This window comes from Melanotaenia boesemani, chromosome 2, assembly GCF_017639745.1.
Source record: "Melanotaenia boesemani isolate fMelBoe1 chromosome 2, fMelBoe1.pri, whole genome shotgun sequence".
Taxonomy (NCBI): Eukaryota; Metazoa; Chordata; class Actinopteri; order Atheriniformes; family Melanotaeniidae; genus Melanotaenia; species Melanotaenia boesemani.
The window spans coordinates 20,881,312-20,906,352 of NC_055683.1; the positions used below are offsets into that span (position 1 = coordinate 20,881,312).

Below are 25,041 nucleotides of genomic sequence, written 5' to 3' on the forward strand. Positions count from 1 at the left end.
TCTTGTTCACAAGTGTGAAAATGGGAAGAAGGTTGAGATAGACAGGAGGATTGGTGTGGCATTTGCATTAATTTGAGCTCTACTTTGGTCTGTCATGGTGAAAAAGTAGCTGAGCTAAAGGGAGAAGGTCTTGATCTCCTGGTGAATCTATCTTGCTATCTTCACCTTTGCTCATCAGCTTTGCTTAGTGACCAAAAGACTGAGATGGCGGTTACAAGCAGCCAAAACAAATTTCCTCTCCAGGGTGTCTCGGCTCTTCCTTAGAGACAGGCTGAGAAGCTTGTTCATCCCTGAGGTGCTCAGAGTTCAGCCACTGCTGGAGCTACAGTAGATGAGGTGGCTGGAGCATCTAGTTAGGATGCTTCTTTGATGTCACCCTGATAAGGTGTTATGAACCCTCAGATGTTTGGTTTTAGTTTAAATGGAAAAGCCTCATAAAATATAATGAAGACATACTCCATGACCGTAAATCATTAAAACATCTAATTGAGTTGCCCATAGAAGAAGTTTTGATGAGCTTAAACATTTTATGAGTTTGTAAAAATATTTTTCTTAAGTATATCAGCAAAAATAACTGTTTCAGATGATGTATTAAATGATTAGTTCATTTGTTTGAAATGTATATAACTTAATTTTTTTACATAAAATGCACAAATTATATGATTTAAAAACAGTTGTCAGCATAAATTCAGCCAAACAATTGGCCCCATAAGTTTAAAAACTTTTGTGTAAAGACTGAAATTATTTTGGCATTCTTGTAGCATAATTACAGAGCATTATTATATTCACATATTAGAGTGTTTCTACATCGGTTTATTAACTGTACACCTTTTCATCATCTTTATTAAAACATAAGAATCTTTATTATTTAACATTGAATTAATATGACCTAAATTTACACAGACCATGTTTTGTATGTGTCACAACCTGTCCTGCCACTTTGCCACTTGCAGTTCCCTGATCCTCCACACCCTGTCTGATCCAGTCATTACAATTAGGACAACCAGTCACACCTGCCACTCCTTGTTTCACCAGCCTTTATCTGTCCCAGTTCCACAGTCATTCCCTGCTGGACCTTGATGCTCTACCCACATGAACCCATCTCTAGGGATGGTGAAAGCGAGGCCTCATGAATCATCGAGCCAACTTTGACCTAAATGCTTGAAAATGGCTTAGTGTTCTGAATCATTTGACCAAACCAAAGAGCTCCATCTGCTGGCTGTGGGCGTCTGATGTATCAGAAGGACAGCGTTGACACCTCACATCTGTCATTCCTATCTGAACTTTCTGAATATGTGTTCAATAAACGATACGTAATCTACCATCCGAGTGAATATTTATTTTCTGTTGTTCATATAAATAACAAGGAGGGGTATTAGGTAACATTTGTTTAGGTAACAGAATTGTGGTGTAACTTCAGTAAACCAATCTGTAATGATAGTAGTTACTCACAGTGGGAAGTCATGAGGGAAGGGTGTTTGTGCAACGGGTATAGTGACTGTGTTAGTTATTTTATACAGTTGTAATAAAATTGTTTACTGTTTTATGTGTCTTATTATTTATAATAGATATTGCAAATGCGTGTTATCGTCTACCTCATGAGTTGTTTTCTTTTGCATAGCTGATCGTTGTTGAAGGTAGCACAACAGTTTATAGCTCACTGCACATTTATGTACATAGATTATTTACTCAGTTTTTTTTGTTTATCTTCTATCTAGTTTTTTTTTTTTCAAATTGTTTATTTTTATTTTATAATGTTTTATGGCATTCAGGTTGGACGGCAAAGTAAGATTTTCATTGTTCAGGGAAACTTGTGTCCTTACTGTGCAAATGACAAAGAAACTTTGAATCTTGAAATGTATTATGAGAAAAAAAACTTTGGCAACATTGTGATGTGTCATAGATTTTTATTTAAAAACGTATTTTCTGTCAGGCTTCAGTCTGCTCCTCTTCTGGTACACTACCTCTCCAGCTTTGGAGCGGTTGCACCTGAAACACACACAAGAACAAAATTGTAATTACCCAAGTTTAAAATCATTAAATTGCTGCTGATGGTGATCAGAAACCAGCTTGGTGTCTTAGGTCCTGCAGGTGGTGGTTTTTCTTCTGCAGCTGTAGACTGAGACGTTTCCTCTGATGCTTCTGGTTAAAGTTTATGATTAACTGTAAAGTCTGCTCTTTGCAAGGCTATTTAAAAAACATCTATATTAAGAAAGGGGAATTAAGCTTACCTGTGATGTTGAAGGCACCCCCCGCTCCGTCTTTCTCTCATACTCCGAGCTCCTTCAGCAGTTACCCTGGCAACGGCGTCTTGCGCAGATGTTTGTTTCCCCAAATCTCTAAAAGCTAAATGTGATTCAATATAAGCTCATGCTGATGTGATGCTTTTCCTAAATTTGTTTTCAAAATGTAATGTCGCGCAATCGCTACAGAATCTCCTCTCAAAAACCTGCGATCTCCTCTGTGTTTGGAATCTGAGAGATTGACAAGCCCGGTCCCTTCAAAGATCCCGCTTGCTGCTCGATACGCGCTGATGACGTAACGAGGCCTCGTTTGGTCTATCACGTGACTTTTGGCATGCTGAATCAATGCTCAGAGACAATGCTCACAACACTTCCGTGTCACATGCTCGACACGTGATCGAGCAGACGGCTCGAGCATAACATCCCTACCCATCTCCTCTCCTGTGAAGTAAGATGATTCCTGTTTATTCCCTGTCCAAAAAAAGATATGTTAACTGTCCTTTGTCTCTGTGAGGTCCATGCTTAACAGAAGATCAGGCCAAGCAGTATGACTCGCTAAGGAGAAAGGATTCCTGGAGGAAAGAATTCCCCCCTGCAGGCCCGACATTTACAAGTGAGGCTGAGATGAGTTGCTGGCTGAATCAAATGATAGCCCTTCAGGAGAGTCTCCCTGGTTGGTCTTCATTCCAGGGCTCCAGACTGGCTATCTGAAGAACTCCTGCTCCCAGGCTCACGTCCCCAGTGTCGCCTCCAGTTTCCCGGTCAGCTCTCGCTCTACAGCGTCCGACGCCACAGTCATGGTCAGCTCCAGTCCTGCAGCCTCCCATGCCTGCCCCCCAGTCCTGTCCTACTCCACAGCCTCCGACGCCTGCTCCCCGGTCTTCTCCTGCTTTACAACTTCCAACGTCGATGCCACGGTCTGTTCAGGTTCAGCCTCAGATGCCTGTGCAACAGTCTAGTTCGGCGCTTCACTGTCCGATGCCAGCTCCCAGGTTCCCGCAGCCTCTGGTTCCTCCATATCTGCCGGTTTCTGTCTCCAAGATCTATTGCTACGACGCTCATCTCCAGCCTCTGGTTCTTCCTTGTTTATTGGATTCCGGCCCCAAGGGGGTCTCTGTGAGTGACGCTCCTCTACTGTGGTCCGTGGTTATCCCTGCCGAGAAGATGATTTCTCTTCGGCCTCTGGCACCTGGGCTTGCTATGAGGTGGACGTTGCTGAGCTCCCGTCCGTACAGCCGCCCAGTTGCCTGTCAGACTCTGTCTGTCAGTCAATGTCATGTATGTAATGAAACAGTCTGATGTGAAGGATGTTCACCCAGAGTGCAGTGCAGGCCAGGATCAGTCCTGCTTATGGGACTTCACAGAACATAAGGGCAGCTGAAGAATTGAAGCTGTTAACGTTGCAGATTTTGTCTAATGAGTACGATGGAAACCAGTGGAAAACAGTAAAAATTCAGCTCTGATTGAGATGAAGAGAATCCTCTGACAAATAAAGAGACCTGAGCTGAACCAACATGGACGTCTTGTCCTGCTTGTTTTCTGAGAAAAATGAAACATGACTTGCTTGTGTCGGTGGTTTATGTGTTTGTCTCAGTGTGGTTTGTGTCGCTCTGATGAACCAACAGAAGTTTAGTCGCTGCAGTGTTTCTTATAAAAGCTGAAAACACTGTCAGCAGCTTTAATGTTTTTTAGACAAATACAAGAAATAAAGTGTTTGTTACAGAGGAGAAACTTCTGAGAACATGAGGTTTAAATTATTTATAATTAATGAATTAGCAGCAAATGTTCAACAGGAGGATTCTCATCTCTCTTTTTCTTCCATCAAAGTTCATTTCTCAGCTCTGAGGTCAGGATTTGAGCTGTTTCTCTCACAGACGAACGACACAGATGCTTCCTGAAAGATTTTTTAGCACATTGATGGTTGTAACAGTCATTGTGTTATTAAAGTGAAAGCCACAGCTAACCGTGTGGAGGCTGCAGAGAAACCAACACAGCTACAGGAAAGGAAGTTTGATTGGCTCTCAGCAGTTGTTTCTTTTCTAATAACCACTGAGAACAGATTCATATCTGCTGCTGAGCACACTCATCATCTCCCTCCATCTCTGCTCGTCGTCTTTTCTCTGCTTTGTGGAAACTTTACCAGGAAGACCTCCACCCACACAGAGTTAAACTAAGGACAAGCTACCTTCCTGCTTTTATTCTGTCTATATTTATCGTTTTAGTTCTGTATATTCTGCTGTTGCAATGATTTCTTTTCATGTTATTAAAAAAAATCTAAACTCCTAAATCCACCTGCCTTCTTACCTGATCCTGCATTTAGGTTTTATTACTCGTATCGTCTCTGTGGTTCAGAAACAGACCGGATAGTAAAATATAACTGAATCAACATTAAAGCTTCATCAACCATAAATTTTAACTTTGATGTCTCACACTGAAACCAAATTAAATAATTTTTGATAATCAATACAGAATAAATGGAAGAAATTATATCTTTTTACATATATATTTTCACTGAATCAGTCTTTAAAATATGCACTGAGACAGAAGTTTACTTGAAACATGACCTCACAGAGATCTGGTTTACATTATTTCTTATCCCTCTAAAAAGAAACTATAACAAAATACTTCATTATTAACAGACCCTTAAATTATATGCATGAGTTACATTTTGATCCACAAGATAAGATCCTGTCCTAAAAACAATAAAATATATTCAAATGATTTCTCATTCTCAGGACTGGATGTAAACTCAGTGGTTTCCTGTTTATACAGATGTAAATAGTTCACTTGGTGTTGAAGTTAAAGAGGATCAGAAGCTCATCCGTTCAGCTTCCACACATCATGTTTTCTGTCACTCTGCTGCTGCTGTTGGCAGCTGGATCCTGTAAGTCTCTCTAAATTTCTCCTAGTCAGCAAGTCTTCATTTGTAATTTCATAAATTGTTTATGTTTTTACAGACGTGAGGTGTGAAACACTGACACAACCAGCCTTAATGATTGTACAGCCAGGTCAGCGTCTGACCATCACCTGTCAGGTCTCTTATTCTGTCAGCAGCTGGTACACAGCTTGGATCAGACAGCCTGCAGGGAAAGGACTGGAGTGGATTGGGATGAAATACACAGGAGGCTCATACTATAAAGATTCACTAAAGAACAAGTTCAGTATTGACTTAGGTACTTCCAGTAACACAGTCACTCTGAATGGACAGAATATGCAGCCTGAAGACACGGCTGTGTATTACTGTGCGAGACGCCACAGTAACACAAACCATCAGCAGAGCTGAACAAAAACCTCTCAGAGCCTGAAAACTTTAACATGAAGCCACCAGATGAGGAGCTCTGAGACCACTAATGATTTCAAGACTGGTTTATGTCAACAGACATGTGTAGCATGGTACATAAAAATACAAATTTCACAATTTATTATGTCAAAAAAATTAACTTAGGTAGTGAAATACTAACTTTTCTGTCTAAAAATATGACAGATTATATGCATTATTATTAATAACTCTATAGATGCAGATCTTCTGTTTCATTCTGTTTGAGCCTTTCTGTGTGGAGTTTGCATGTTCTCCTCAATTATGCGTTGCTTCTCTGCGGGTTCTTCAGCTTCCTCTCAGTCTAAAGGTATGCATGTTAGGCTCACTGGTCACTGTACATTCCCCTCTATAGTTAGTGTGAGTGATTGTCTTTGTTGGGCCTGTGATAGACTGGTGATTCCTGGTCGAGTAGCTGCTGCAATAGGCTTCAGTGACCCTGCAGCGGTATAAGCTGTTATAGTTTCGTGGTAACTGGTGGTAGCATTCAACACTACTCTTATTCAGTCCAAGGCCAGTTTACCATCTCCAGGAGGTGTATAGAGAACTATGATAAAATCATTTTTTTCCTTCTTTCAGTATGTTGAACCTTAAGCTTGAATGTGTCCCAGCATACAGAAAGGCTGCTCCCATTTACCTGCAAAGATTGAGAGGATTGCCACATCTTCCCATTGATAGTTGTTCCTGAAGCATTTAACTAAAATATACAATGTTTCTTATTTTAAACATTTCTGTTGGTCATATATTTCAGAAATGATTCAGCAAATCTTGATGGTCCCATTAGCAGCTTCAGCTTTATGTCAGGAAATAAAGCCCAATAGAATAAACCACTATTTGCTAATCAGAGGGTTTCTGGTTTACTCAGCCTTCTTAGTCGTTGCATTGTTGAAGTTTCTGTGCAAGACATTGAACCCCCGATGGGCCCAAAAGATTTCACTGTTTCTCTGTGTAATACTGATCTCTGTTAAATGTATACTTGTATAAATGAATATGACTTCTAGTGTAAAACAATCTGAGAGGTCAACAAGACTAGAAGATCATCAATGCAGCAGTAATTTCTACTCTTAGTCTGAGGTTTACTGTCTCAAGGGAAAACAGCAGAGAGCAGCTGTTTCTGCAGAGGATTATAGGGGAATGGCTTTCCGCCTGTAAATTTTCATTACTTTAACCTCCTGTAGCGTAAGTAGCCGAGTCAAAAGGAAGTCCATGTTTTCTTTCTTGTGAGGAGGAGTCAATGCAAAACTTGAATAAATTCCACGTCTACTTATGTGACTGCACTGATGGTAAAACAGAACTGTGGGCTCAGAGTTTTACATGATGGATTATAGAACAGGGCTGCTGTTTTTATCTATTTGCTGGGCAGGTGAAGATGAGTAATAATCAGGATCTCCAAAACTTTTATATGTGTTATCATTATATTTCATGACATGTATCGTCTCTCTGGTATTACAGGTGTTGATGGTCAGACTCTGATAGAATCTGAACCAGTAGTTAAAGGTCCTGGAGAATCCCACAGACTGACCTGTACAGCTTCTGGATTCTCATTCAGCAGCTACTGGATGGGCTGGGTCAGACAGGCTCCAGGAAAAGGACTGGAGTGGTTTGCCACTCTTAATAGCGGCAGTGGTAGCAGCAAGTACTACTCTCAGTCAGTTCAAGGGCGGTTTACTATCTCCAGAGACAACAACAAACAGCAGGTGTATCTGCTGATGAACAGTCTGAAGACTGAGGACACAGCAGTGTATTACTGTGTCAGAGAAACACACTGAAGCTGGTTGAGCAGCTGTACAAAATCTTGCAGCAGTTTTGTGCTGATATTTAAAGCTGCACTTTTATTTCATATTTTGATGCTGATTTTAAATCTAAAAAAGTTTAAACTATTTTATTACGGATTTAGACATAAAGGGGAGGTTGGATTTAGTTCTATAATTAGAAAACACTTCTGGATTGAAAGTTGTTTTTTTAAAGTAAAGTTTTGATTACAGCAGTCTTAAAAGATTAAAGTACATAGAGATACATGTCAATAGAGATATTTTGTTTAACTTCAGTATAGATGTATTAACTAAGGGAAAAACTTCCTTAATAATCTGGTTGGGATAGGGTCTAAAATACAAGTTGAAGGTTTAGATGAAGCTTTATGACGCAAAGCTAAATCTGCTTGACGGCAAAAACACAAATAATTTATTTTTCAAATACATATAAATTCAGGTGTTAAGGGGTTAAATCATAAACAACAGTTATTAAGTTACTACTCACACCATAAAAACAGAATCTTCAGTGACAAAGTCATCACTGCTAATTTAAAAATCTGAATGTGATATTATCTCTGTGAGAGAAACTACATAAAACCACTTTTTCCTTATTTATGAAGATTCTGACAGTTTTTAAGCCTTACATTAAAGTATTGACGTTATCACACCGTGTTGTATAATTATGTTTAACAATATCATGAATTATAAATAAAAACAATTTGTTTTAACAGCTTTTGTATTATCGCAATCATGTAATTATGTCAGTGTAATTATAAATATGAAATAAATATATATTTAAAGGTAAATGTAAAATTCAAAACAGTGTCATGTAGATGGTCTGAAAAACTTGCTAATACATTTCAGCCTGCACTATTACGTGAGAAGTTCCAGAAATTCCAGTCAAAAACAAACAAAAACCAAAGAAAAAAACCTTCTAATACAATTTTTTTAATTTCCCATTCAGACAATTACAGTATATTTAATTAAATTTCATCATGCATATCTGACTGTGCTGCATGTTTCCCTTTTAAACCTGCAGAGGGAGGTCTATGCAAACTCTTCCTCTCCTATAAACACTCCATCAGCAGCTCTCATACAGTTTGTGCAGAACACTGAGACAGTTTTAAACATTTCTAAGACATCTGTTGTAAAGTGCTGATGTCCAGTATTTAATCTCAGAATGGAAAAAACAGCAATTTGGAGTATTTTATTTGTAGCCACCATTCATGGTGAGACCGTTTATTCTGTTTATTTTTCACATTTCTTTTTTTATTTCTTCTGCTGAACAATGATTATGTTATGCTTTCATACAGGAGTCTGGAGTGAGATCAAACTGGACCAGTCTTCATCTGAGCTCAGAAGACCTGGAGAGACAGTGAAGATGTCATGTGTCATATCTGGGTTTAAAATGACCAGCTACTACATTCACTGGATACGACAGAGACCAGGGAGATCTCTGGAGTGGATTGGAAGGATGGATGCAGGATCTAACTCTGCTATTTATGGAAGCTCCTTTCAGAGTCGTTTCCCAATGACTGAAGATGTTTCCAGCAGCACTCAGTACCTGGAGATCAGGAGCCTGACAGCAGAAGATTCTGCTGTTTACTTCTGTGCTCGACACACAGTGTGACTGAAGACAGAGAAGAAGCTGCACAAAAACCTCCACAGACAGGAAACATTAATATGATCTCATCTTCTGAGTTTTATCTACACTTGATGTTCAGAATGCAATAAGTTTATATAAACTACACGTTTATTTGAATGAAAATTTATTCAATATGTCATTAATCACACTAATAAACATATTAATGAATCAAAAATGTTTAACTTGTAAATAAAAAAAAACATGAATTACATGAAGTAGTTTAGAAAAAAAAAAGAAACTAAACATGTTTCAAAATGTATGGAAGCCCATTTCCGTCACTCTGACGAAAAAAAAAACCCATTGTATCTCATTATTATGAGATAGTATCTCAAAATAATGAGATACTTAAGTCATAATAATGAGATACTATCTCATTATTATGAGATACTATCTCATAATATTGAGATAGTTAAGTCATAATTATGAGATAGTATCTCATTATTATGAGATACTATCTCATAATATTGAGATAGTTAAGTCATAATTATGAGATAGTATCTCATTATGAGATACTATCTCATAATAATGAGATAGTATCTCATTATTATGACTTAACTATCTCATTATTATGAGATGGTATCTCATAATAATGAGATACTAAGTCATAATTATGAGATAGTATCTCATTATTATGAGATACTATCTCATAATATTGAGATAGTTAAGTCATAATTATGAGATAGTATCTCATAATAATAAAATACTATCTCATAATAATGAGATAGTATCTCATTATTATGAGATACTTAAGTCATAATTATGAGATACTATGTTTTTTTTTTTTCATCAGAGTGACGGAAATGGGCTTCCATAAAAATGAGATTAGAAAAACAACAAAAATAAATGGAACATCAACAAGATAAAACCACTTTTATTATGTGTAGAAAAACTTTTAAAATCAGTGAACAGAATAACACTGTATAAACTGTAGTTTACATAAAAACTTTTATTTTTCTCCAAGTGCTTCTTTAAAGTTTTCTTTTACGTTCAATAAGAACATCATCCTACACACCAACACAGCTCTCTAATGTTGAGTAAACTGGTCAATAGTTTCAGCATCTCAGTTGAAAACAGTTTTTTCCTGAAAAGACAAACAAATATCTTCACGTTACTAATTAAAATAACTACCTATAGATCCTCAGTTTTATCAGTTATCAGAGTCCAGTTTTCTCTGTGAGGAGGACTTTATGCAAAACCTGAACCTTTATTTAACTGAACAGACAGAGATCAGTGGACACATGCAGCAGTTTAACAAGATGGACAGTAGAACTGTGTTACTGCTTCTAACCATCTGCTGGGCAGGTAAAGAGTTTCACTAAAACTAGCAGCTTTAAGAAAGAAACCACATTATTATTTAGTTGTTTTGTTTTAACTGAACTTTTGGTTTCACATTTTTTGTAATGAATTTATTAATATAAAATTATTTCTCTGTTTTTTAATGGTCAGACTTTGAAAGAATCTGAACCGGTGGTTAAAAACCCTGGAAGTTCCCACAGACTGACCTGTACAGCCTCTGGATTTGACTTCAGCAGCTCCTGGATGGCCTGGATCAGACAGGCTCCTGGAAAAGGACTGGAGTGGATTGCTATTATAGAATATGACAGTGATAATATCTTCTACTCTCAGTCAGTCCAAGGTCGGTTTATCATTTCTAGAGAAAACAGCAAACAGCAGGTGTATCTGCAGATGAACAACCTGAAAACTGAAGATTCTGCTGTTTATTATTGTGCTCGAGAGCCACAGTGACTGAGAACAGAAAAGAAGCTGTACAAAAACCTCAGTGGCAATAAATATAAAATTAATCTAATTTTCCACCATTAACAACACCACAAAACTGATTCATGTTTATAATGAATTCATAATAATTACACATGTTTTGAATATTTATTTGATAACCACACAGTGAAAAAAAAAACATTCATCGTTCTGTCAAAACATTCTTGAATAAAAAAGGCTGAATTACATGTTAGTTGAAGATAAGGCTGAATGCTGTTTTCATGATGCTTAAAAAGAAAATCGTCTCTAGGATTTAAAGAAAGGGGGGGCTTAGCACTCAAGAGATGACATACAAAGGTGCTCCTTTGTAGCATCAATGCTGAAATCACGATGACAATCAGATAAAAGCAATGATGAAGAGCAGTTATTGTAATGATCTCTAGCTACTGTAAAGTTATTTTAGACACAAAGCTGTGTGGGACACGAGGGAAGTTACCATGACCTCCTGCTCTTGTTAAGTACTTCTGTATAAAATGATGTAAATGCTAAATGTTTGAATACAGTGGTGGAAAAAAGTTTTTAGACACCCTCATCATTTGTGAAATATTGCATTCTGTATCACTCTTAAGTGTTCAAGTACATTTTTTTTTAGTACAGTCAAAATACTGAAATCCTAAAAAGCCCTTCAATATTTCATGATAACATTGAGATGGTGTAAAATTTTAATTGTGTTCAAAAACGTCTTCCACCACTGTAAACCAGCCTCATAATTCCACTTCCTGTTAGATAACTTGCAGCCCTGTTTTTATATCCATTTTCTATATCTGCTTTATACTATTTGGGGTCACTAACATTCATTTTTACAGTCAATGAAAAGACTTATTGACATGTTTTGCTTTTTTTTTTCTTTTTTTTTATTTGGACAATGGAAAGAAGTAATTAATGCAGGGAGAACAATCAAAGTCCACGTAAAAAGTCTCCAGCCAAGACTGAACCATGAACCTTCTTGCTGTTATGCAACTAAGCACCGAGCAGCCTGTCACAGGTCACCGTTGCTGCTCTGCATGATTGATTCAACCAGGAGATGATTTTACTCTGTAGTTTTACTTTCATGTAGAATAAAATAGAATAATCCAGGAGTTATTTTAAATCTTGTAGTGAAATCTGACCACGTAGAAGTATAGACAAAGATCAAAATTTTAATTTACTCTTTATAAATTACAAACTTATCTGGGCTGCCTTCACCTTCATTATCACCACAGAAATGAATAACATGGATCTTGTGGGCAGCTGTTCAGCATCATCTGTCTGATCCTCTGGCTTTGTTTCCTAAATCAGACCCACTAGTGGAAAGAGTTTCTTCTTCTTTCTCATCTGAAAAAAAGACAACATCTGCTTCACCTTCTCTGTCTCTGGATCTCTGTGTCCTCTTTAATGTCAGCTCAACATCATTTTAGCTGTTTAACTTAACTTTAACTTCACATTTTGAGGGTCAGACTTCCTGCTAAATCCTTCAGACTTAGTCCTCAGTAGATGTCTCTGTCCTCTCTGTCCCTGTCCTGTCTCAGTCTGGATACAGGTGACAGAAGTAGGGTTTTTTATTTTTCTTTTTTACTGATGATAACAGCTACAGAACAAATTGGTATCTATTTTCAGAACTAACAAAAAATAACAGAACTCAACATCTTGCACAGAGGTTTACATTTATGAAAAGTACTTACACATAAACTAAACAAACTCCATACTTTTAGATTAAAAATGTTTATCTAATTCTTTATTTTTAAGGATTAATTTTCAGCTTTATAGCACAAGGCGGTATGTGATATTTTATATTTATTTAATTATGTATATTTTTATTTCCAAACAAGTGACATATATAATGTCCATTCCCACTGGACATCCATAACACCGTCTCCCTCCTCAGAATTCAAAATTAAACTGATCAGGAAATTATACTATTAATAACATTGTCCAATGTTTTTTTTTTTCCCTGTATTGTTTTGTTGTTATTTTTATTTTCTGCTTGTTTCTTCTTTTATTGTACAATGTCCTTAAGTGATCTGAAAGGTGCTTCTAAACAAAACAATTATATTAATATTATTATTTTTTAGCATTTTTATCTATTTTTTTATTATTATTATACTCTAATCCAATGATGAACTAACCAACTTCAAATTGAAAAAGTCAATTATTTTATTGGCATTTCATTAATAATAATAATAATAAAAATAATAAAAATAATAATGACAGCATAACTTATACATTTATAATTATTATACATTAACAGTTTTTTTTTTAAGTTTTGTTCATAACTTGCCATAAAGCCTTTTAGAGACTCCTTGTCATTTTTTTTAAAGAGAAATATTAAAAAGTGCTTTTTTTACATAAATTTATTTAAACTACTACAATTAAAGAAATCTTCAAATGTAGATGTTTATGTATAATCAGAAAAAAGAAAATCAGCATGTTTTGGTTTGGTGTGATAAAGGAATATAAATACTTTTTATGGTCTAGATGAATGTTTTATTCGAGTTTTGTACAAAAATGTTATTTTTATAGAGTTTGTTTTATGTTGGGGTTTGAATTGTTGTCATTAGTTTTAGATCCACAAAGTCGAGTAATAACTTTCTGTTTACTGATAAAAACTGATACTGATATTCTTTAGGCCATCATTAGCACTTACTCATATTCTTCTGGGATTAAAACTTAAAAGTGGCTGAAATTGGCAGAACAAAACTTCTTCGAAACAGCAGCTTCATCTGTCAGCTTTATTTGCAGATCAAGTGTGAAAAGCTCATATTAAAACAGAGACACTATCTGGATTATACAAGTTTGTGATACAAATTAAAAATTAATCAATCTATATATTTAGTACTGCATATAGTAAAATAGGGAAAAAAGAAAAATTTAATATGTTTACTAGAAAATTAAATAACAAAGTATTTCAGTCTGCTGGAGTGTCTATCTGGGTGTAATAACTCATTTACAGATTTTTATGATGAATTTATTCAGTAGTTTTGGAAAATTTGGACACAATTCACTCTATACTGATATTAAATGACTTGAACTGTGAGTATAGATTATTGGAAACAAAATGTTACACATTACTTGCAAGCAGCTCCCACACTCATGTCAGATAATGTGATTATGTTGTTCTTTAAATCAGCTTTAAAGTAAAAAGTAGAAGTCAAGTGGATATCTAGTAATACTAGATGTTGAATAATATTGTGAAAGAATATATTTTTCTATGTGTTAACGTGTCAATTTTAGTAGCATTTTAAGGCCTATTTATGCTCGACACAGAAGACGGATACGCAGATGGACGGACAGTTTCCTCTTTCTTTATGTGGTTTATGTTCTAAATGTTTTTTCTTCCTCTTTGAAACACCAAACTGGGGATAAGAGTTGCAAATTACCTTCACACTTTATTTTCTTTGTGCAAAACATAAGTTATACATTATTTTGTCCATGATGGATAAAAAATGATAAAAATAGAAAATAAAAAATAATATTTTCAGCATGTTTTATGAACTAATTTCACTTGAAGTCTTACACTCCATCTTAAATAACAACAAATTTGAAAGCATTGGTCAGTGTTTGTGTTTTTAACTTTTTAACTTGATACTCCTGTTAGTTGCTGATGCATCAAACAGAAATTGAACTTTACTGTTGTTATGATGATGTGTGTTAAAACTCCTCGATGCTTTTAACCACAACACATTTGCAAAGCTCATGTGATTCTTTGTTTAAGGATTAAATTTTGGATTTATGGTGTAAGCTTACAGGTGAAAGGACCTTTTCACAGTCTGACCTACCACAGTCCAAAACAATCATCTTATATGTTACAATAATTCAGCAATGTTTGTATTTTTATTTTATTTATTCAATGTATCATGTAGTTATGGTTTGTTAGATAAATGTGTGTACCATTCAGCATCTAAAGCATATCAATGTTTGGTTAATTTCTTCACTACAGAAGCCAGAAAATGTTTTAAAAAAAATCAGCTTGTTAAAACTGTGTCAACAAGAGGACAGTTTGGTTTACTTACAGGCTGATGAAAAGAGGTCAGAACAGTGTGTAAATGTGTAAATGTGTAAATGTGTAAATGCTGCTACCTGGTGGGGAAAAAGTTACACGTTTGAAGGTTTGAAGCTGCACCAGGTCCAACCTTATAGACTTGTACTAAAACAAGAAGAAAACTAAAAAAGAACAATCTTCTATATTTATTAATGATATGATTCATCTAACACGAACTACAAAGCAGAGAGAAACATGTATTCTGTTACTTCTTGTCTAATAAGATAATAATGATGAGACTGAAACACGTTCACTTCGGTGTAAATCAGGACGAGTCAAAGCAGATGCTGCTGTTATGGCTCATGTTCTCATGAGGTTTCCTAAGACAAAATTTATACTCGTAATGTCTATGTTACTTATGCTTTTTTTTTTTTTTTTTTTTTTTTTTTTTCCATAGTTTTTTTTTTCTGATGACTGTCAGTGATGAAAAAGATATAAAACAGATGATTTGCTGTTTATAGTATGAAGATTTTTAACTTCATCATTAAGTCATCAAACCATTTAGTCTTCAGTTCAGTGTGATGCTTTTTGTCTGTTTACAAAAAAATATGAAACATGAGGGATTTTCTAGTCACAATGACAAATATTATTTCAATTGTACCATATATATTTTTACTATTGAGTTTGGAAAATACCAGCGAGAAATGTATTGAAAATAAGTTATACTATTACTTTAAAAACCGAGGATTTACTAAAGTAAATGTTGGTTAATATAAAATCATTTTAAAATATCTAAAATAAAAATGTGTTTAATTATTTTTTCTTTCTTTCAATTCAATTAATAAACAAAACAATACTTGTTGTATTTTATAAATGTAGGAATATTTCTTCATTCTGGCACATGATACAATCATCCTGGTCTTTGCTATTTTATTTATTTATTTATTATTTTTTCAAAAAATAAATAAATAAATAATTAAAGGGAACAATAGAGGTAAGTCATGATATTTTCACAGCATTGTAGCCAACATGAATGATATCCACTGCAGTGATGCAGGGAGGAGTTTTTGTTTAGAGATGTGTCACAGTGTACAATAACAACCACAGTGATACATCATCTGACAAAATCCTCCTGCCATGTACTATATATGTATAACATCCTGTTTAAACATTAATAATAGAATCTGATTCTCAACAGAAGGAAAAGGATAACTGACTTCATATTATTATGTCTTTATGTAATTCTGGAACTGCTGCGTTAAGAGCAAAAGCAAACAGAGAGACAGCGTGATGAAGAGAAAAGCTACAAGAGAGACAGAAACTCATTAGTTTTCTTTTTGACCTGCATTGTTTGATCATTCTGAACAAATTTCTTTTGTGGAATATTTTACCTGACAAGTATTCATTCTGGATTTATTTTTTATTTGAAATATTCTTATTTTCTGACTTCAGTCATTTCTATGTTTTACTGAAACAAATGAGGCTTTTAATGACTAATGTCTAAAATACAAAGACATATAGAAAAAGTAGGATAAAGATCCAAACTCAGAGGAATTTATGATTTGAAGCTGCCTGCTGAGATCAATGCAAAAGCTAAAAACCCAACACTAGTGCAGGTTTTTGTAGGACTGTTTGCTGTAGTGTATAGCGGCGGCCACAGTGATATGTGGTGGTACAAAAACCTGCCTGCAATTAATATAAACAAAAAGTCATCTTACCTCAAGAAAAATAGAAGACTGAAATGTTTTCCAGCTGACAGACTGATGAAAGTCCACATCTAGTGGAATATTTCATATATAAATTTAATCTTTACAGTTGTTTGTGTTTCAAACCTAAATTTTTCATTTTAAATAATCTAACAGCAGATAGAAGTTTAACTTAGCATCATGCTAGAACTCTGTAACTTGGATGTATCACTGAGAAACAACTTGTTTTACATTCTTTGAGTCTGCACTTTGTTTCTCATCTAGGTGGAAATCATCTGTCCATTCCTTTCTGCAAAGTGTTCAGAAATAAACTGATCATGAATTTGTTCTACTTCACTGTTTTTTAACCTTTCAAGGCATTTTTCAGGAGTGTGTGCAGTGGAGCAAAGTATGGATTAATTCAATGTTAAGCAAGATTAACAAAAAAAAAAAAAAAAGTCATTCTTTCTTTCATATTGTTATTTTAGCCCGAGTCTAAATGCTGCAAAAATCATCAGACAGACCACCTTTTACCTTTGGTGATGAGACTCAGAGACTCGAGGGTTCAAACATAAAAAAAACTGGGTCAAAAATACAATGTGGTTTCCAACAGTCACTCATCAGTGTGTTACTGTGAAGTAAAATACACACATACCTCAGATTTCTGAAGAAAAGTCTCATCCAGTTTTAATTTGGAATATGTGTAATTTAATTACTTTTGTTTGCCTTTGTGTTTTTAAAGACAACACCATACAAGTCGTGTAATAATGAGTCGTGCAGAGGGTGAAGTTTTTGTAAGGAGCTGAGCCACAGTGTGTATTATAGCAGCTACGGCCACAGTGATACATCCTGTTACAAAAACCTCCACCGAGACAGAAACGCTGAGGATACAAAGATGATACGAGAATATTTACGTCACTAATGAAGGAAGTCAAAATAATTTTTCATATTAACGTAAAATAATTATCAATATAGAAAAAAAGAAGTAAAGATCAGTTAATGTCTTCAGAAAACTTTCATTCAAAAGATTATGAAAAGGTCTTTTTTTTCATCTATTTTTTATTAAAAGCAGTAACGTGAATGATGTGTGATGATAAATATTCCATTGGGTGAAGTTTTTATTAGGAGCTCAGACACAGTGTTACTGAGGTAGCGGCCACAATGATAAATACAATACAAAAAAACCTCTTTATACCAAGAATGAAATGTTGTATATGATGATGATTATGATGAAACAAATAAATAAATATATAGATATCATATACTTCAACAAAGGAGCAGAAATACAAATAAACAGTAAAAATACCAACTACTCATCACATCAGAAAAGGTTTTGTGTCAGTGTGCATCACTGTGGTTGGAATCACAACCACATGAAACAGCAACACAAAACCAGTCCTGAGCTACACTTGGACACAAACCACAACATCTTGTGGGGAAAAGATGACATTTAAATAATTCTGTACGTTTTATATATTTATATTTATTACTAAATCTGTTTATTAAAGCCAGCAACATGTGAGAATGTTTTCTATCTTTCCTTTGTTTTAGGCATCATGTGAGTCATGTGGAGTGAAAAACATTCAAGTTTTTGTAAGGAGCTGAGCCACAGTGTAAACTGGGGTAGCGGCCACAGTGATACATCCTGTTACAAAAACCTCCTAAAAACTGAATGATATATATGGTGATGATGACAATGAAGTCAGCTAATTTAATTAAATCAAATGACATTACATTAAATGAAATTAGAAAAAAAAAAATATATATATATATATATATATATATTTTTTATATACAAAAAAATTATCATCTGAGGACAATTGTGATGTTATAGTGGTTTTTATTTATATTTATTAGAATAAATAATTATCAGTTGACAGTTAAGTCTTGACTTTTCTGTATGTGTTGTTTAGAGTGTTTAGAATTGTTTATTACATTCAGCAGCTATGTTTTTTTCTTTACTGTACAACCAGCTCCAGCACCTCTAGATCAGTCCAACCAGCCTTTATTTATTTATTTGTTCACTTTCTTCAAGCCTCTTCAAGTTCTGATGCTGCTGTCCCAACCGATGACTGCAGCACAGCTTGTACTTTCCACAACAGAAAAATAAATAAATTGACAAAGGCATAGCTTACCAAAGGTTCAGAATCTTATAGTAAACAGAAGGTATTTAGATGATGTTTATTTATATAAATTAATGTACAGCATTATTCATTTGTATCCAACAACACATTGGATAGTGTGTATTAAAAAATTTCTCTTTTTTTTCTTGTTTTTCCAAGGCAAAAATCATGTAAGCCACGTCCAACGTTAGCAGAGTACAGACTGAAGTTTTTGTAAAGGGCTGAGCCACAGTGTAAATTATAACTACGGCCACAGTGATACATCCTGTAACAAAAACCTCCATCCAATGAGTCAGAAAGTTTATTTATAATGATCTAGATAAACAAAATACGAAATTACAGAGAAAAAAAGAAACATATATTATAATTACAGATGAAGGAAGTGATGCAGTTTCCTAAATGCTTTTAAAGAAATTAATGTTTATTCATAATAATTATTCATAGAATACTAAAGAAAAACAGGAAAGTAGTAAACAAAGAAAACATCTTAAAAAAAAAAAACTTCAAGGATAAGTTCTATCAAACAAATAATTAAAGGGTCTTTTCGTTTTATCTTTTAAGACAACGTGAGTTATGTGTAATGATGAGCAAAGCACAGTGGGAAGTTTTTGCAAGGAGTTAAACCACAGTGTGGGGTGGCAGCCACAGTGATACATCCTGGGACAAAAACCTGTTTCTACTAAGAAATTAATGATTGCAATGATGATACAAAAGCACAGGTTAAATCTGAAAGGACAGCAGCACGGTGCCATATTTGTACTTTAAAAAGGAGCAGAAGAACAAATACACACTACTGACTGTCCATCACATCAGAAACAGGTTTTTGTATGAGTATGCATCATTGTGTATGGAGTGGCAACCACAGTGTGAAACAGCAATACAAAAACCTGTCTGAAGCTACACTGGGACAAAAACCACAACATCTTGTGGGAAAAACAAGATGCCCTCAAATTTATATCTATATTAATCAATAAATGTATTTATCAGTTGTGTTTTTAAGTCAACATGTGTCTCATGTGTAAAGATAAGCAGCACAGAAGGAGACGTTTTGTAAGGGCCACAGTGTATAACTACGACCACATTGATCCTGTAATAAAAACCTACTTCTAATGAGAATAAATTTTGAGAATAAATTTTTGTATATTATGATTAAAAAAGGCACCATCTGAAACAATTTTACATAAACACCAGCATGATGCCATTAATTAAATATATGTGTACTCTAAATGTACACTTTATTAAAAAAAAAACAAAAAAAAAACACAGGTGCTATCCCAAAACTTTCTTCAAATTTATAAAACACTGAAGGAAGGAATGATGACTTCCCTCTAAACCTAATAAAATGATCACAGTACAGTATTATTTTTTTTTTATCAAAAAACTGCAAAGCTGCTGATAATATTTAATGTCATAACAGATAAATAATGAGAAAGTAAAGCTGTTTTTATTGAGAGGGCTGTTTTGTTTTAATGAAGATTTAATTTTTAAAAGAATCTTGTTTAAGTAAAGAAGCAAAATCATTTTATCTAATTTCCATGAATGATAAATAGCAGGGTGGAGTTTTTGTTTAGAGTTTTTTCACGGTGCAGTATGATGGCCACAGTGATGGATCCTGTGGCAAAAACCACCACCTACTGGAATAAATGTGTTTCTGGGACTCAGTGGGAATGTTTCAGTAGCGTGTTTTATTTTCTGTTACAAAACTATTAATTTAATTTATTAAAACAAATTTAAACTATTATTTTATCAAAAGCCAAAAAGATCAAACGGCATTCAGGTAAATAAAAACATGACTGATCACCTGGTGAGTTCAACATACAAGCTTACAGGCTCCCTCTGCAATGACCAAAATAAACTAAATATAAAAAAGAAATGGTCTCAAAAAACAGATAGAAATGAAAGTTTAGTTATAGAAAAAGAAAAAGATAATTAAACTGGAAAAAGCTTCATGATGGTGATGGTGTTGCACTATATAACAGTGTGTTATATGATGCAAAGGTTTTAGTGTGGCTGTGAGTCACTGTGTGGTGGGCACCACCTTGATAAAGGGCAATACAAAAATCTGGCTTACAAAGAAAGAAAGCAAAAAAATCAATATACTTCATTAATAAACATCTGGTTTATCATTACACACTGAAAATCTGACAAGAGTACTTCAATGACAGTATCATCATATTTTTCTAAGGTACTGAACCACAATGTAAATGACAATAGTAATCATGAAGATACATATTAAGTAGCAAACGTTCCACTTAAGAATGATACAGACACATCAGCTGATGAAACTTGTTTTGTTTTTTTGTTTTTCTTTTATGTGTTCCACATAAATTATTATCAGTCAAAAATGTCTTTGACTGATAATGATGTATCTTGATCAGGAGATGTGGAAAAATTGGTTTTCAGGCAAAAACGTCTCTGGACGCTGACTTGAATAATAAAAAGAAGTTTATTACAAAAGTTCAAACATCAAAACAGATTTCTGCAGCAAAATCTGGAGGTCCCAAAACCAGAACGAAGACCTAAAGACCTGATGTGTCGTTCTGTTTTATATAGGGTTTAAACAAAGAAAATTCCTCAGTCTTGTGTCCTCCAATCATTGAGTTTGCCTATAGGATGCTCATTTGCATAGAATGCATGTTTGTGTGTCAATCCAGTCTGTAGGACAGAGAACCTTATATGGTAAAAACTTGAGTGTGTACCATACAAATGCTATGCTTAGATACCTCAATAATAAGCCCCAACAAAGCCTTTGGGCACCATGAGCTTAAAAGAGCTAGAGTTACCTTGGTATTTACTGACAAAAGGACAGAATCTTGACTGCTCTGGTGAGACTATATCTTTTTACTGTAGCTACTGATCCAGAAAATGACATTGTGGCACTGATAACTAAGAGGCCAGTGGTGTCTGTTAACAGTGATGAACTTTTTATTCCCATTCAGTGGGATGCTTGTCTCAGGATTGTGGGTTGCTGGCTTGGATCCACAAACATTCAAATCCCCACTGACATTTTTAGTAAAAGAAACTTTTGTCTCTTTTTATTCTCCACCAAACAAGAACAACAACAAAATCTTTTGTCACGTCATTGTTGACAAAATCTGTTTTTTTAAACTATATTTTAAAGTTAATCTTCATAGATGAGGATGTTTATGCTTTAAAAATACAAAAGTATGTGCAGCCTGTGCACATCTTGGACTTCTGGTTTTTAACATCCTTACTGGTTAATATTTGTGTAACACAGGAAACAATCTTCACCACAACAGGTGCTTCCGCATCCAGTTGACGAAAGGAAACTGGACTAAATGCTGAAAGCTCACACAGTACTGGTAAAGACAATACATCTTTCCAAAGCAACCAAATGGATCTACTATAAAATGAGTGCAGAGACAAAGATTTTGATCATTATCAATCAAGTAACAAGTGCTTGATCCAAAGCACATTATTCTGACTCATCAGTTTATGAGGTGTACAACAGAGTACACACCAGGCCTGAAAACAAAAAAACAAAGACTACCATGTGTCTACCTGAGTAAACCATAGTAAAATAAAGAGTTTAAATAATGAAGACTGTTATTAAATTATCTATTAACACAACTAGAGATTGATTAGGTAAAATAAAGATGCTATGGGATGGAGGCACCAGGATAACAGAGGATATAGATAAACATCCCTAGTGAAGAAGTGGTACCAAACAGCGCTGGGAATCCCTGAATACAACATGAATACAGGAGCAGCTGAAATGAGATAGATGATCATAGACAAACTGGACATTTGAAGCCTGCACCACTATAGCTAAGAGACAAATTATGTATAGGCTAAAGTATGAACTATACCTACTGGGACCATCACAGAGACCGAAAAGCTTATGTACACCACAGCCAGGGATGTCTCTAGGATTTAAAGATTCGAGGGCTAGTCCTCAGGAAACAACATATAAAGTTGCTCCTTTCTGCCAAATCATGACGATGAGTTAAAAGAAATGTTGAATAGCAGTTATTGTAATGTTCTTCGGTTACTATAATGCTATTATACACACAAAGCTTTGTGGGACATGGGGGGGGGGGGGGGTTATTATCACACGACTGAGCACCTGTTGAGTTCTTTTGGATGACATAAATGTTAAATGTTTAAATAATAAACAATCCCCCACCATACCTAATTCCACTTTTTATTAGATAACTTCCAGGTCTGTTCATCTATCCATTTTCTATACCTGCTCTATCCTATTTGGAATCCTGACACACTCACTCTTAGGATCAGTGTAGAATCATCAGTTAACATGCATTTTGTTGGACAGGGGGAGGAAGAAAATGCAAACTCCATATAAAAAGGCTCCAGCCAAGATTCAAGCAGAAACCTTCTTGCTGTCAGGTACCTAACCACCACACCTCTGAGCAGTCTGTTGCAGGTCTATAGAAGGTTAATTACACCAAATGCTGCTTAGTAGATTGATTCAACCAGGATATGGTTTTGCTCTGTAGTTTTACTTTCATGTAGGGTGTCTATGTCCCATACATACAGCTCTGTTACGACCCGACTTAAGGGGTAGGGACGGGCGTAACAAAAAAACACGGAGAGGACAGATGGTATTTCAAAATAAAAGCACATTTATTTACAATTCCCGTGATAAGTGATGGACAACCTGTAAAACAAAAGATGCGCTGGGGTTAGCGGACCTGCAGAAAGAAACAAACCAAAACCTATACCAAACACTCACCGAGTGCACACACAGACACAACTGCAACTCGGTGAGGAAACTAAAACCAAACAAAAACAACAGGCCCCTAAACTAAAGTGACCGTCGTCACAACACAATAAAACGCTAACCTAGCCCAGCTCTAACACAAACACAAAGTAAACTTAACTCAACTAAACACCTAAGGCACCCATTGTGAGAGGGAGGTGGTCGCGACACACACACACCCGGTGCACAACATGAGGGGGAGAGAGACCGAAGCCATTCTGGCATCTCCCCCTCCAGACCTGCCTCGACTGCTGCTGGAGTTTTGAGACTCTGGAGGCGAGACTGTGGCTGATGTGTCTTATCCTCTGATTGGTTAGTTTTCGGTCTCTCTCCCTTGTCTCCGACAGAGCCTTCGATATACTCAGAGGTGTGACATCGGTTGACTTGGCTGTATGAGCGGTCAAGTGGGTCATGGAGCCTCCAATAGCTCCAAACAAACCCCGCACTGCTAGACTCTACTACGGAATAGACAGCAGCGATCAGATTACTGAGGGTGAAAACTAAATAAACATATTATTGCTGCACATACACGTTTGTCACTGAATGCATTATTATGTTAATGTTGATTTAAGTGATGATCAAGTCATTTTTAACAATAGATTAAATAAGTGTAACCAACACAATAATTTCATACATTTTTGGAGGGAAATATTTATCTCAACCAATGAGTTAGCATTTATTAAAGATCAGACATGAAAGTCCTCATTAGCCTCTATATTTCTTACTGCTAACCGTCCTTACAATTCACTTTCATAAGGTTAAATGACTAGGTTGTTACGGCTTACTTTCATCTATTAAAGCCATCCGTGTGGTAGCATGTAATGTCCCAGCAGTATGGACTTAAAGTCAAAGACAATGCAGACAACACTGACGATCCGCTTCAGACAGGACTCTGTCTCTCAGCTGCATTTCAATGGTTTGTACTTAAAAGACCAAATCTGCACCGTCTCTCTTAAGCTGGATAAAAAAATAAATAAATAAAAAAAGACATGATCATGCTTAGTTTATGTCTTACCTTTTTGTCTTGTTTTTTTTTTTTTTTTTTTTTTTATTATGCTTCATATGATCTTATGTTTTTAATGTCTTCGTAAATCCCTTTTAATCACCATGTTGTTGAATTGCGCTGTACAAATAAAGTTGCTTTGCTTTTGAATGTAAAATGAAATGTATAACAACTTGATTTAACTAAAAACTCACCTGACCTACTGATGGGACTGGCACCTCAGGACAAGAAAACAAGTGAAATCTTTCAAAAAACAAACGTTTTAATGACATAAGACAACAGGGCAAGGCAATAAAGTAAAACAATCAGTTTCAGTTTGTATAATGACGTGATAAAAATAAACCTTGGGGAAGGAAAAATGACAAACTGATAGATGTCAGTCTTCCTGCCTGCTGCTCCTGAATAAATATATATATATATTTTTTAAATGACTGTAATGAGTAAATTAGCTTCTGCGATGACGACGGATATTTGTAGATAATTGGATAGGGTGTCCAGGATGTACAGCTTCTGGGGACATAAAAACTGCAGGTAATCAAGATTCAGTGGTATTGTGCTAAATCCACTTTGTATTTATGCAGAAGCCATTCAAGCAGGTGCCATCTCTGCTATTGACAAAAGAAAGCATAGCTGAAGATATGCACATATCAAACATGACATTTTTTTAGGGTATAACAATTGAATGTTTAAAATGCATTGGAAAAAACGTGCAATTAGATATAACGTGAATACTATATATGCAGAGCTAGTGAACACGTTCCAATACACTGTGTGGCGTTATTCCTCTAAGTTGGTTCAGA

At 35.2% G+C, this 25,041-nt stretch overlaps 1 protein-coding gene and 2 gene segments (V, D, J or C); all 3 read left to right on the forward strand.

Annotated features, from left to right (window-relative positions):
• The window catches only part of LOC121655986 (hemicentin-1-like), a 176,290-nt gene that overhangs the window by 124,809 nt on the left and 26,440 nt on the right, over positions 1-25,041 (forward strand). Inside the window, exons 1-3 of one of the 25 annotated variants that reach the window (XM_042011035.1) lie at positions 5,057-5,127; positions 5,201-5,496; positions 19,343-19,353. The exons of 17 other annotated variants lie outside the window; for them this stretch is intronic. In XM_042011035.1, the coding sequence (XP_041866969.1) occupies positions 5,085-5,127; positions 5,201-5,496; positions 19,343-19,353 (350 nt within the window). In that variant the 5' untranslated portion in view covers positions 5,057-5,084. Of the gene's footprint in view, positions 1-5,056; positions 5,128-5,200; positions 5,506-17,190; positions 17,209-17,991; positions 18,006-19,342; positions 19,354-25,041 lie in introns of those variants that run through there. 7 more of the 25 variants (XM_042011043.1, XM_042011080.1, XM_042011011.1 and 4 more) reach the window with 7 other exon arrangements.
• On the forward strand, positions 6,834-7,328 carry LOC121656255. The segment is given in 2 exon segments: positions 6,834-6,922; positions 7,012-7,328. Coding segments are annotated over 2 exon segments (366 nt in total).
• Positions 8,405-8,981, forward strand: LOC121656274. The segment is given in 2 exon segments: positions 8,405-8,539; positions 8,624-8,981. Coding segments are annotated over 2 exon segments (366 nt in total).